The 15,269-nt window shown below is 40.4% G+C and overlaps 1 protein-coding gene across 2 annotated transcripts in view; it reads left to right on the top strand.

Moving 5' to 3' along the window:
- Positions 1-6,106, top strand: part of LOC124408562 (homeotic protein distal-less) — a 50,653-nt gene extending 44,547 nt beyond the window's left edge. For both annotated transcript variants that reach the window (XM_046885586.1, XM_046885585.1), the window contains exons 3-5: positions 3,986-4,157; positions 5,013-5,325; positions 5,662-6,106. In XM_046885586.1, the coding sequence (XP_046741542.1) occupies positions 3,986-4,157; positions 5,013-5,325; positions 5,662-5,680 (504 nt within the window). In that variant the 3' untranslated portion in view covers positions 5,681-6,106. The remainder of the gene's footprint in view (positions 1-3,985; positions 4,158-5,012; positions 5,326-5,661) is intronic.
- The last annotated feature ends 9,163 nt before the right edge of the window (positions 6,107-15,269 follow it).

Here is a 15,269-nt window from a genome sequence, read left to right as displayed (position 1 = left end):
CTTGTAATCGCGAGTGCAGCTGCGTATACCTTGTCATAATTACAATTGTAACTCTGATAAAGTTTTAATTGGTACTTCTGTAACCGACCGCAACTCGCGATGATAACCCAACGTGCAACGCTCCGGTTGAAGCTGATAATTCTAGCCTATTATTTTTCGTTTTTTACTTCAATGTCTGTATATATGAACTCTGTAGATACTTGGAAATAGTGACACAAGCCACTGACAAGAAAATAAAGGAAATAGAGAAAGTGGCAAAAAATCATTTGAACAAAATTAGTTTGAACCCACTTGTTACACTGTCAGAAAATGGATGGATTAATAAAAGCTCAGCAAATTTTGAATTCCATCTTCCAAATTACGGCTAGTTCACAAGATGAAGAGAAAGAAAATATTTCATCTTGCTCTGCGCGATAAGCTTGCACATAAAAAAAAATGTAACGTACCAATTTTAGATTTTATAAAATTTATAATATCTACTATCTAAATTTATAAAACAATTAACGCTCGTCCAGAAATTTTATTTTACAACCGCTAAACCCGCTCACACATTTGATTGAACTTCCGAATACCCTATGCATCCCGAATAGGTAGGATATATCAACATACAAGGCATTCGGCGACAATGGTGGTATAAAATTGCGATTAATCCGGGTATTCTTTGTCGGCCATGAGGCGAATATGTATAACAGAGAGGCATACGAACATGGACAAATGTTAGACGCGTGTAGATGTATTATACTTACGGTCGGTTCGCTTTTACCTTGGAGAACCGATGCGGTGCAATGCAATGCAGTGTATAACCACTGCAAGCAATACGGGGGCTCCTTTTTGTCTCGCGCAATTAGAAAGGGATTTATTTCCACCGTTGAAAGTCGCGGTAGATTTATATGTATATACGTTTACTCCATACATCCATAACGATATGTAGAAGTGCAATGTAGGTATACGATATATACCTATACCTTCCAGCGTGGTGAAACGAACGGCGAAAACGCAAGAAATGTCGAGCAAGTTTCGGCGATAAACAAACGAATGCGCCGAAGGATTAACGTGAGACAATGCGTCCATGGCGGGGGAGGGTGGCGGCAAGGGGGTGGTTGGACGAGGTCGGGGGGGGGGGGGGAAGAACCTTGCTAACCGCGATCGGTTTTTCAACGCCGAGGCCGCGGCTGTCTCGCCGCATGCGGTGGAAGCGCGCACGCTCCTCCGCGCACGCGTAATACGCTCGATCGTCCTTCCTCGGGAGCTTTAATGAACTCGTTTTGACCCGGTGGTCGTTTGCTCCTGTTTTGTTGCGGCCAACTTTGGCTAATTAAGGTCACCATAAAATTGCTCCCTCTGCAAATGAGAATGAAAATGAAAAAATGAAGTGAAATAAAAGTAAACGAAAACGTCAACCAAATCGATGAAGGGAGAGGCCACAGATGTTTTAAGGATAGAAATTTGAATAAACGATGCGAAAATTGTTTACAAAAAGAATAGGAAAAGTTGCGACATACTGCATTCCATGATTCTTGATACACGTTGGTCTCAGGCGGTTAATTGCAAGCGATCTTCACGCGAGGGAATGAATCATTGAAATCACGTTTTCGGTGCGTTATAAAAGCATAGAAATGAGCTTCGTTCATATCACAAGAATTCGCGAGACGCGTTCGTATATTCTGTTTGTGAAAATGTTATTTTTTCATTGTCAATATCTGGGTTAAATTTTTTTGCAATAACATTATCGCGTACAATAGAGATTACGCATTTAATTACAAATCTAATAACGGTGAGGGTTTGTTGAAATATTGTATGAATGTCCGTGTGTTGTCTGCATTTTCTGTACCAATGTGGGAACAAGTCTGGGTCTGGATCTTTGAACGAATGACCGTTCATTCTTTCAGGAGTTGATGCAATTTTATGCAAAAACACGTCTACGCAAAGTTAGGCCTGTAAGTTTTAACAAGTACATTTAAAGAACCTGTAAAGACGGGCGATTGTTTTCATGAGACTATTCAAACGGCAGCCCCGAGACAGCTTAGGAGGCAAAACAAAACAAAACAAAAATAGTGAAACAAAAAGAGGATGAAAAAAAGAGAAGTTTGAAGAAAAACATAAAAATAAATATATTACGAAGAATAAAAAAAAGCGGCGAGGTATATTTTTCAACGTGTATGCAAATGTCCGTGGAAAATTGAGGCGCTCTCAGGAGAATATTAAAGCACCACGACAACCCGTCTAAAAACGATGCCCACGGGCCTCGTCTGCTCTGCTCTTCTCTCTCGCCTTCTCTCTCTCTCTCTCTCTCTCTCTATCTCTGTTTGGCAAGAAACAGACTTAGAAACAGTAATTCTCAAAGAGTTCATGATCGTTGTACTTAGGTTACAAAAATCAGGGAAAAGATGGGAAGATTCGATAATCAGGTAGAATTTTCGAAGCTGCGCAGCTGCGTAACGTCGAAAATTTTCTAACGAAAATTAAATCGATCAGAATTGAAACACGGTCTGAAGACGACGAAGGGTGATATTAACCAGGAACCATTCTACTTTGTCCGTTCTAGGGACGAGTGTGGATTTGAAATAAAATAAATGAAATAAAATAAAATAAAGAGTCGAGTGAAAAAGAAAAGGAGCAAAAAACGGGGCTACCTTCGTGCGTGGCGAACGTGTATTCTTCTCTGCCTTCTGTGCACCAGAAGAACGCGCAGATACCTCGAGGAGAAAACCGCGAACGCCGTGACTCTACGCCCCAGGCTGTCAGCGGCGGTTCGCATGCGAGGGAAACACGAACGAAACGGGGGAAAAAATTCCGAGGAGGGGGAGAAATCCCGGGGATATATAACGACGGTGTCGCCGGAATTATAATGCTCGATACCGAGAGTCAATGCTGTGTTTGAGATTTGTTGTTGTTGAAACCAACGGTCGTCATTCACCGTTTCCGATGAATCGAGGATCGGAATTAATATGTTTGAGGTTCGTACAAAAAGCTGCAAAAATCCACGAGATTTCTTTTCCAGGTTACAGGTGACATGTAACGATATTTCTCGAACTATGGCAATTCGTAATGGACGGTTCGATCGCAGTTTCGTGAAACAAATCAGCAGCGAATGCCTTAATATATTTCGGACAAAAGTAATTGGAAAACTGTTGCGTTATGCTTCGGGATATCGAAATGCCGAACACCCTGGTGGACAGGCGAGCCTGTGAACTGTCGAGAAACTCCCAGGAATTCCCAGACCCGGAGCTCCGACGAGTCTGAGATCGTCATCTGAAAAATGCTCCTTCAAGTTTCGCATGTGTCGGAGGACTCGAGCCTTTCGCCAAGCAGATATTTCGCATACTGCAATGGTTTACCGCGAAACCTGCAAAACTCTTCATTTTATACTTCGCGTCTCTTCGAGGGGCTGTTCACTTGGAAATCAAACGAACGATTCCACCTCGTTGACATTGGTTTCGAGTGATTTATATCGATTTCCATCTTTTCATGTGACTTCGAATGTTATCTCCGATTTCCTATGGTTCCAAACGTCTGGGCCAAACTTCAGTTAATTCTAAATCGGACAGAATCAGAACGCTGGGAACAGTGTTCGGGAATGAATAGAAATCACTCGGTAATAGAAGTTAATATAACGTTGATGGATTAAAGTCATCTGACGTTTAAGACTTGCAACGAACGATGTTCACGATTTCCAAAGCTTGTCGGGGGATTTTTTCACCACTAATCATGTGATGTGAAATGAATTGCGATGGTTTCAATGACGTTAGATAGTTTCAATCATTCCTTATGATTTCAAGAATATTTCAGTCATTCGAAGTTCCTTTGATTTACGATTTTATTTTCAACTATTGGGATCCATCACCTCTTAGAGGAAGTGACTTCTCGGCAAGAGGATCGCCACATAGTCGATTGGTGAAAACCTTGCGATGTACTTGTTTCTATCAGGCACAAAAAGACGTGGAAATTTTTTTCTAACGTAAACACGGGCCTTTTTTTGTTCCAGGTGAAAATCTGGTTCCAAAACAGAAGAAGCAAATACAAAAAGATGATGAAGGCAGCGCAGCAGGGCGGCGGCGGAGGCGGAGGTCAGCATGGAAGCCTTCTCGCCGGAGGAACCGCGCTCCCGGGTGGTCCATCGCCCCAGCCGGGACAGCCGGGAGGTTTGATGCAAGGAGGTAAGAAAGCACCTACTTTAGGTATATATCTGCGGATGCAGACGAGGCCACTCGGTGCGTATCACGGCTGCCTATCGATCTCCACTTGTTGAGACACTCCGAGAATATGTGGAAAAATTTTGAAACGATTCTCGGGTCTATTTAACTACAAAAAGCCACAGATCAGTATATAAATAATCATGAGATACTTGTAGTTGCTGTTTTTGGAATATTCGATCTTTTTTTTTCTTTTTTTTTTTTAACCTCATCTGCCTCTACAATTTTTTATATCAAGATCTATTTACATCGACAAATCCGCGTCTCTAATATTAGCGGTACGATTAATTGATTGTACAGGTGAAAAAAATGTAACCTTATTGACGTCAATTTTAGGTTAGAAAGTCTAAGAATTTTCTTTTGCAAATAGTTGTAAGTTAAAACTTTGCAGAAACAATTCGCGAAGTAATTTTACGGTGAATTCGTAAATTTATTTGATAAACTCTCTACCTTTTTCCGTAAAATGTCTACGTTTTTCTACTTCGAGCATCTCCACACACTTCTATATCACTGATATATACTGTGTATTTAATTTATTTGCCAATAAATTTTTTTCAAATTGTACAATTTCTACGTAGATTTTCTCTAATACAGTTGGGTGTAAATTATGGTATATTTGTTCTACTTCTCTCTCCCTCAGAGAAAATTTCGCCAATTATTTTTGAAGAGTCTCAGTTCTAATTACAGATTCTTCAAGTCAAAACGATAATTTTTGTGAGAAATTCGAAGTCAAAATTCTCGAAACCTGCTCAACCACCGCGTTCCTGCAAAGAAGAAGGGCGAGTATTGAGCGAACATTAAGGGTCGTCGATATTTCAGGTGGAGGAAGTTCCGTGTCCGGAAGTCCGACGACGGGGTACCTCGGAGGAATGGGGGGTGGTGGGGGCGGGCACACCCCCGGAAGTTCCAGTCCTGGTAGCGAAATGTCGCCCCAGCACAACGAGAGCCCGCCGGCGCCCGTCTGGCCCGGGGAGATGAAGCATCACCCCCACCCCCACGGGCCACCCCACACCCACCACCACCCCCATACGCCAGGACACCATCCGCCCCCGCCGCCTCCGCCGCCCCACCACGCCGGCTACATGCCGCAGTATTCCTGGTACCAGGCGGACCCGAATCCAGGACTACTGACGTGAGTTTTGGAAAATTCAAATTTCATTTTTCGTTGCATTTCGCGTTGCATTTTGATTAAAATTTTGGATGAATTGCTACACGCGTTACTATGCTTTTTTATTTTTATTTTATTTTTTTCATTCTAAGTAATTGTTGAGACAATTTTATGATGGTAGAACAATAAATCGATGTTATAATCATATTGAATAGTCACTTGTGTGTCACATTATCTTGTAATTTCATCAATGTATAAAACTATAAACCATTGTTGCAACGATACCCAATTTACTGATATGCGTTTCATAGATTTATAATTTGTACTTAAATGTTTTTTTTTCTGCTTATTTGATTGCAGGGTCTGGCCAGCGGTTTAACGAAAAGGTCCACCTGCCGCAAGCTACCTTCGAATTGATAGTTCGCTGCCGCAGATCCGAAACCCCTGAAACTAACTCGTGTGCTCGTCGTCGGTGGAAAAAAATGAATTTTTTGAGAACACTGAACAGGGTTCGAGAATCGTTATACGGCCGTTCTATACGTGGTGCTGTGCTATATTATGTGCGTGTGACGTAACGAATGCTTTTATGTATATTATTCAAAACGTAAGAGAAAAATATGAGAGAAGAACATGTAACAAATGATGATAAACTAACGAAGAAATCGCTGCTATACGACAAACGATAAATCTAAGAGTTTAATTCATAATAACCGGTATATAATAATAATAATTATTATTATTATTGATACTGCTATTGTAAAAATTATAAGTGTAATTTTTGGTGAAATTAGTGTTTAGTGGAAGCTTTTTGTTATTATTATTATTATTATTTTTTTTTCTCTCTCTTTGTTTTTCTTCTTTTCTTCGTATAAATTTCAGTTCCCCCCGGGGGGGAATTAAGGAAAGAAGTGAAAAACTCCTGTAATAATGTAAAGAAAGATGTCAAAAGAAATCTCGACGAGGGTTATAATCGAACGATTTTTTGTAAACATCGTCAAATATCTACACTAAATCATTCAAGGAAACAAGTGATATTTTTTATTTATTGTGCCGTTTGTGTCGATGTGCCCAAAATAAACTACAAATAAAAAAAAAAAAAAAAAGAAAGAAAGAAAAGAAATTGCACGGAACAGTTCAACAAAAAAAAAAAAAATACAAATATATATATATGTATATATATATATATATAATTGAATAAAATGATAATGGAAAAAGAAACTGATAATAAAAACGAACCATATACTACGATCGAACCAGTGAAATTATGAAGAATCAACGCAACGTGGGGTTTTATACCGTGGAAAGGATATTTAATATTAGTGGTAAAAAATGGATTTTTTTTTTCTACTGGCGGAAAAAACATGAAGTGCAGCTTCGCTAGTTTGTACATTGCAAGAATCTTGTGAAATATCTAAGATATACGTGTACGTGTAACGTAAGTAGCTATAATTCATTCCTCGCGTCATGCAAACCAAATCAGTTACACAGTTTAAATTATTCCTGATTTTAATTTTGCGATAAAGAAAGGAAGAAGAAAAATAAAAAAATTAGAAGAAAAAAGAGAGGAAAATAAGAAATGACCAAGTTTTACAAACAATCGAAGTGCGTTTTAAACCGTATCCAAAAATATTGTTTTGCTTCGTATACGCGATTAGGAATCTTGATGCAGGCATGCAATGATAAAGTTAAAAACCAAAGCGTCGATATGGCGAACACAATTAATGTATTTTTATTGCAGAGATTCTAAACTCGTAGCGTGCTTACTCTGAAATGGTATAATATAACGTTGAGAAACTTCAGATTATCAGAAAACGTGGATTTTATTATTCTCGTTCTTCGTTCGTTTTATTCTCGCCTTAGAAGCCCGAATAAGTTGGGAGAAAAATTCGACGATAGAATCGGGAGAAAATAGCGTGTAAAAAAAATTGTAAAAAATATGAAAAACATTACTCAGGATCGTTAAAATCCGGCGCACGTGCGATCTCTTCGCGACACAAGTAATTCACCAGTATTACATGCTAAATTATGAAAGAAAATGCCGTCGTGGTTGATCGTTATACTGAGAAACTTAACTGCAGCGGACGACACGCAAACAGAAAAATGTAGCTCCATTAGTTTTCCGTATTTCCTGTAATATGAAAATTTTTTACGCGCATCTGGTTGAATAATCTTTAGTCAGAATCCTTGCACAATTGTTGTTATTTGATATTTGTTTTTTTCTTCTTCTTCTATTTACAATTTTTTTTTCTTTTATTTCTCCGCGAGTCTTGGAGTAAACGCCTTTGAGGTTATGCATACATGAGGAGATTTTAGCGAACGAAACGAGGCAATTATAACGAGAGAAGACAGGCGTCCGTCTCCTTTTCGGATGACGCAACAAAGCTGCCCTCCACCGAAAAGGAGACGAGAATATCCCCAGACCGTAATTATAATCGTAATCAGAATAACCATAACCATAACCATAACCATAACCATAAGCATAATAATAATCGCCATGCCGGTTGGTTACCCCGCATCCCGAAGCTGAAACGCACGCACTGCAGTGCATACCTGCCTTATGCCAATAGGTAATACATACACACTATGCCTACAACTAAGGAACGCATCAAGTCAGGTTTCATTAGGGCCGCAAAAACGGTAGCCCTGAGCAAAACGCTGATTCAGCCTCCGTTCTAAGATCTATGACATTCTCGATACGCTTTCGTTTAAACGACAGTATAAATTTGATGGCGTTATTATACGACGACTATCGAGTGTAACTCTTTACGAGTATTGCATATTCGTCAGTCTCACTGGCAAATTATTCACCTCGGAAAAAAGATGTGTAAAAAGCTGTTGCGATGTTTAAAAAACAAGTTCAATTTTTCATTATTTTGACAATCACGATACACATATTTTTGTTTATTTTCGTTATCACGGTTGGTTTTAATTCGAAAGTTTATGAGCAAGGTTTCATTCATCGACTATTAATATATACGCGCTTCAGAAAAATGATTCTTCATCAATCAATTATTACTGGATTTCAAAATGGTTTACAAATGAAATAGAAAGAAAATCAATGCGGTCTTTGCGACGGTTTTTTTTTGTAATGACCATGCAAAAGTTTACAGAAAACTAAACTCTCAAAGACTCAAAAGTACAGTAAGAGCTGTTTAAACTATATGCTAGACAGTTTTATTTGTATTATCTTCAGCTTCCGATCGAGTGAATCTTTGTTTCTATAATTTCCTTAATTCCAAATCTCAATTGCAATAAACGTGTTTTCAATATCTATTCCAATTGTGCTCGAAATTTGAACTATCTCTAGATGAGAATTCGTCATAGCCACGTGTATAAAATCATTGTAAATTGGTACAGAGATCCGTACAAAAACCATTCGTTAGGTACTACAATATACCTCCTGTTGGATAATAATCGAATGATTGTAAAAATGACTGACCAAAGTCATAAAAAGGTGGATAACATTCATTTGTAAAGCGAAACGTTGACCGTATCTATTTGAAACGACTCCACGCCGCTGACACGTACCATACACATTATAGATAGCAGTTGAAAAGAAAGCAGAAGCAGAATTGTAAGGAAAAAAATTAGTTAAATAAAATAAAAATAATAGAATGCGACTAAAAAACTATCCGTTTCCTCTATTACACGTGATGACCGACATAAAACGAGGCGGGAACAGCCTTGCCTGGGTGTCAAAAGTGAAGTCGATAAAAAGGAGAAAAAAACACACACACACACACACACTCACGGTACACGCACAAGTACGCACTCACATTTGCACGCGACACGACACAACAGTGATTGCACAACAAGCGGGGATTGTGATGCGCGAACGCGGGAGTGTTTCGCGCCGTTTTGTTTTTGTTCAACTCGGCTTCGTATATAACCGGCTACAACCGCGGCGGCGGCCATTTCGAGCTGCTTTGCGTGGCGGCCATCTTGCGTTGCGCAACTGCTAGATTATACAGGCCAATGTGCGACACGTCAAAGCGAATGGAAAGAAGGAAAATTAGAGAACAGAGAATGACGGGCACAAAATCGCAAAAAGCGGTTACAACCGAATGGCGGAAATGCTCGGATACCCCGGCGAAATTGTCTGCAACATTTGCAAACAATCTTCGTCTCTGTTTTCGACTCGATTTTTCATCTTTTGGGCAATTTTTTTTTCAGAACAAATGTTAACGTTTCGTCAACGTCATTTATATAAAGTAGCTGGTTCCAGTTTAGGTCGAAATCCCGTTCGGATGAATTGAAATTACCAACATTTGTGCCACTCGAGGGCTCGGCGAAGGCTCGAGTGACATGTGTTGAAGGCGTTACATCCGCACACAAGTTCCATTCGTTTTTACGAGTCTAAATGAAAGCTGACAAGTACACGAACGCGCATAACGTATACAGAATTACAATACTAACAATACGTCGCATAAGAATCGATTTTTCGTGAAGATTTCGGGGTTGGTTAATTCCGTCTTTTTTATAAAGTAATTCCGCAGTACAAAAAAAGGGCTAAGAGATGTACGTGCCGACGTAAGACGTTGTTTTTACTGAAGATAATTGAATCAAAAAAAAAAAAAAAAATTTTGTCACGTCTCCGGATTCTATACATATTTACCGAACACCGTGCGAATCCTAATGTTCTAATTTTTCTATAATGTACAAAAATGAAATATAATTATATATATATATAAATATATAAATATAGCTGTATACATAGAGAATATACATACGATTGAATATGTCTTATGTATAGGAAGAGAGAATTAAATGGACGTCATTTATTAGGTGTTTGGTTTGGTGCAATAAAATTAAAATGTATACACCTAGTTTATTGGTCGAATATATAGAAGTCGTTGTATAAGTTCCTAAATTGCGGGGTTGAAGAGAAAACAGTGAAGAAAAAGTTGAAAACGCCAAAAAGCTATACACAAGATAGCTTGCGAAACCTAGAAACGATCTCGGATGTACCTATATCATGTATTACGTCGCACTGCGATGGCACAAGACGAATTTTAAAAATATAAAAATTATTTTTACCCGTTCTACCTATTCGAAATTCACGTAACATGTTACAATAAATAATGAATGAAGGATGTGGCGAATCGCGGAAAACACGTCGGTCTGTCTGAGTATAAAGAAAGAGGCACACCGAGTAGCAAAATAAGTGAATACGAAAATACAAAAAGCAAGCAAAATAAGTTGCAGAACAATAAGAAAATAAATACCATTCAAACGAAATGCGCAAAAACACGTACATTTATGAGTCCGTAGAATTTACTAGTGTTACTAGTCTCGGTGCAAACGCGATTATAATAATATGATTGTAGAAGTTTATTGGTCGGCAGAAAAATGTCGGAGAGCGAAGAGAGGGAGAAAAACAGCGGAAAACGAGAAAAAAATAAATAAATTAATATACATGTAAATATATATGTTATGTTGCATCGGGACCCTTTAGTTTGTAAGATATATGGATCTGTGTAAAATATAATATTGTGATAAGAGTGTAAAAAATATCATAATAATATTGATAATAATAATAATTAAAAGCATAAAAATCGTCTGTATACCTATTACGATTTTAGTACGAATAATAGATTATAAATATTATAAAATTAAAATACCTTAATTATGATTACTATTGTATAAAATATGAAATAATAAGTAATTAATTCAATTTAAACCAAATCTTGTTACGTCGTAAATCATTCGAAGCCCAACCCAATCCCAAAAGTATAATAGTTGAAATTGTTCATTTTTTTCGGACTATTTACCGCCCGAGTCTTGGTCTCTAGGTGCTAGGTGATAGACGTTCTAATATTGAAAAGAATTTTTCATTTTCGTTATCTGGTAACGAGTGACACGAACGGCAATTAATGACACAAGTACGATAATCTACATGTACTAACTAGTCACCGTGAAATACGACACGGAGATATAAATTTGCAGGTAGGTGTGTTATTATAATCTTATAATGACGGGGAGCCGAGCGGAGTAAAATATAAGTCGAGCTAGTATGCCAGCTATTTACAATTTGTGTCTTGAGTTCATGCTGCACAAACCAACAACGCAAAGCCTCCCCGCTTACGTAAAGATTACGTCGACAACTCTTGACTCGGTTTCCTGGTGTTTGTTGTTCTTTATTTCTAATAGCGGTGAATACCATACCGCTACTAAGAACGTGCCCTACCTTTATGGTGAAACCGTGTATTCCGTGTGCACGTCTCGTTTCAATCAAGGAAACAAACGGAGGAAAGGGAAGGATGGGCAAAAGGACACCCGCGGAGACGTGATCCTGCTCACTTTGACTACTGATCCTATCCTACGACGCCCTTGGCCGTCGGTTGGCCATCGAAGAAATCCGAGGTTGCATAAAATCTCCGTAATTCTCGTTTCGAAGGAACGTAAATTTGGTCGTATGACTGCAATTATCTTTCGAAACACTCCATTTGTCAGCAAAGGCAATAGAATCTGCGATTGAACGAAGCTTAAGGATCGTTCGAACCCGCTTTAGTTATTCGACCATCAACGACTGACGACAGTCTAGTATTTGAATAAAAGAATTACCATTTTTCTTCAGACTTATACAAAAGAATTCCTTTTCCACAAAGTTGCTCCAACAAGCTGCAATATTTTTCCAACAAAAGTCAACTCTTTTTGCTGAAACCTGTGTTCAGACCTCAGACGTTCCGTTTCTAAAGCATTTGAAGTGATTTCAAAATTGTATTAAAGTCCTCGAATAGCGGTGCCCGGACGGTTACTGTTTGCTGTTGGTTTTTTTTTTTTTTCTTCATTTTTTATTTGGCTATTTAAGGTTAAACCAGAAATACGTTATCACCAGTGTTTTATTAACAGTGGCGTAGAACGGTTGTGTTTACTTCTTCCCTCCTTCATATAGTTTAGAAGCCCTTGAAGAATGTGGTTGAATAGCCGTATTATAGAAAAAAAAAGAAAAAAGATGAGACGCAAACTCAAACCGGCGTCACAAAGAAGACCGTAGATATTCGAAAACGCTACTAATTCAAACAATCCTCTGTAACGTGCATAGAGGAGGGGAAAAGGAGGAGAAGAAGGCGAAGAGAAGGAGGAGGAGCGGCGGCGTGTATAGTATACGCGGGGAAGAGAATAACCGGCCACAATAGAAACACACAAACGGTTCGGTGAAAACCCGAAGAAGTAGGAGAGACCTCCCCCCCTCTCCCCCCTCCTCGCCCCTCCAGCCCCACAGATGACCTCTTCTTGTGGATAAAGGGAATATAGACAATGTGGCGGTCTTGTGTACCGTGAGACGCAACCTGATCCTCGTCCTTCTGGTATCGAGTGTGCTCTTAGTGCGGCTGGATGTCGCTTTATCGTCAATGAATCCGGATGCGGTGGAATTGGGTGGATTTCGTGTATTCAGAAAGAGTTTTCCAGCCTGTCTTAGATCGCGTTTAGATTCCGATGCGTTGCGTGTAAAATGGGTCAGAAAAAGAATGCGTCGTGATAGCACGAACGACAGTGAAAAGCGAAGGGGAGAGAGCAGCTGGTTTTGGTAGCTGAATTCAAATTGTGATATAAACGATACGAAGTAGCGTACGATCATTGGATTGGGATTGGCGGGGTAAAGTTGAGGCGAGGCATTTTCCAATGGATGTTAATTGCCCGGAGATAGTTTAAGGGCACTTTTTCCAAGCTCGTAACCTTCGGATGGTTGGAACTGGAAACTTGGCGAATCGGACTTGTTAAATTTCTCGTCAGCACGCGAAATAATTGGGGGATTTTCGTGACAAACTTCGACGAGAGGCTCGCAGACTTGACTAGCGATAAGCATACGTCAAATAGATGCTCTCCCTATCCATCTCTTCCTCTTCCTCTCCTCTCTCCTCGTCGCTGGATCTCCGTCCTCGTCTTTAACACTCGACGAATCGACTCTCTCCGTCTTCTTCTTACCAGTCAGACCCTCGCAACGCCATATGGCAATAAATGTTTCCTCGCAACGACTCACGAAGACTTTATATTGAGCACTTCCTTCTCCACCCACTCATTTGTTTATTCGATATCGCCTTCACTTGTCTTCTCTAACCCGTTTTTCCCCCCTAATCCTATCCATTCATCCATCCATCCATCCATCCATCCGACCAGACCTCGTATAAACGATAGTCATTTACCCTCTGTAGATTAGGCACTCGCCTCGAATGACAGTTTAACATCCACCGTCGTCGCCGAAACGTCCAACAAATGTGGGTCAAATGTTAATTGTTTAAACTATAACAAAGTTAGGAGACAAACCGTGAGTCGAATCGCTACGCTGGTTGGAATTTGTGCCGTTTGGCGAATTCAACTGATAAAAGGGACGGCGCGGCGTGCAGCCATTGATCGATTACCGCGATGGCACGTTTCGATTCATGTCAAACTGTACAAGTCGTAGCCACTCATTTCAGTCTACACCACAATTTTCCCTCGGTGTACCTGAGGCGCATGCGAATTTCGCGGTCAAAAGCACCCCGTACCTTTCCTAAACGGAGCATCGAGCCCTCAGGTCGGCACAGTTGTTCAGCGACGAAGGAAACACTCGTTCAAAGACCTGCTGCAGCCCACCTGTCTTCACCTGCATCTCTTGTAAAAAATGATCATTCAGTTTCAACTCGGGTTGGTGAGATTCAGGCTTCGCGTATGATTTGGCCGTTTAATTCGGTCAGCATTGACCTTCTTTCTCTCTGATTTTCTTCCAACTATAAAATTTATTCACGAATTTCTTTATCCTTATTCTCCCTCCCTTTCTTATACATTCAGGTGTACCTTATCATGTTCATGCATCCCGACAGATAGTCAATGTTTGCAACATCTGTCGACGTTTCAAGTCCCGGTATCCGGATGTCGATATCTCCGCAGCGATCCTTGACTTAAAAACGATTATCCAAGGAAATCGAGCTATCCTGGTAAGAATTGGAGAAAAACAAAATGTAGATACTGATAGACGTTATCCGCTCAGGTATATCTATAGGTAGAATAATACATGAGAGAATGGAAGACGGCCAAGGTTGAAGGTGAAAGTTTAGGCTGAGGGTGCTGGATGAGGGGTTCGTGGGCGGACGGGGGTGGCGAATGCTGCAGCGAGGGAGCCAATTTGCGATTCTACGTAACGCTAAGGGCGTGGCGGTCGTCGGGTAGTCGGGCATAGTCGGGGTGGCGAACGGACGAAGCGCCCCAAAAAGGGTGGCTCGTTTGCGCCACATTGTCGGCGACCTCGGCGCGACCCTCCTGCGACCCTGGACACCCAGCCACCAACGGCGATAATCCCGTAATTCTGTTACGTGGATTAACCACTTCGCGATCTTCACGTCTCGCTGAGTTCTTTTCCGCCACGAATCCGTCCCAAAACACCATGCCATGATCGGCACATTATGTCTGGCCAAACTTTCGAAAATAACTTCCAAGAACATCATCATGGGGTATAAAAAGTACTCGTAGTTGAACTGAATGATCAGTTAAAATCTCAGACGTGGTAGCAGAATACTTCTTCGTCAGACTTGAACGGGGATGAAAAATAGGTCACAAAGGTCGCAAAAAATGTCCATACCGATACGAAGGTAAGGGAAAAAGCTGCAGGGTGTGGCGGAAAGGAATGGGCAGATCAGGGGGAGAAATTTACGAGACGACTGTACGCAGTAAAGGTGTTCAAGAGAGGTCGTTCCCCGGAGGAAGGCCCCACGTGTCGTCTGGCCACGTGTCTCCGGCTGCACCCCGGAATTCTGAGTTCTCCTGATCAGGGCGTGGCAGGGTTCTGTGCACACACGCGCTCTCCTTCACCCTTTGTGCCTAATCACAAACCTAAAAAACTGGGCCCCACCTGGAGCGGCGCAAGTTTCACCCCAAGTTTTTGGCCCGGGAGTGAAGTGAGACGCAAGAGGACAACGCGTTACAGAACCGAAGAATTTACGTAAGACTTAGACATGAAATTAAAAGTCGATTTCATTCGCTCAAGTTAG

The sequence above is a fragment of the Diprion similis genome, chromosome 8, assembly GCF_021155765.1.
Source record: "Diprion similis isolate iyDipSimi1 chromosome 8, iyDipSimi1.1, whole genome shotgun sequence".
NCBI classification, from domain to species: domain Eukaryota; kingdom Metazoa; phylum Arthropoda; class Insecta; order Hymenoptera; family Diprionidae; genus Diprion; species Diprion similis.
Note: the sequence above shows the minus strand (reverse complement) of the source record. Positions and strands in the feature narration are given on the sequence as shown.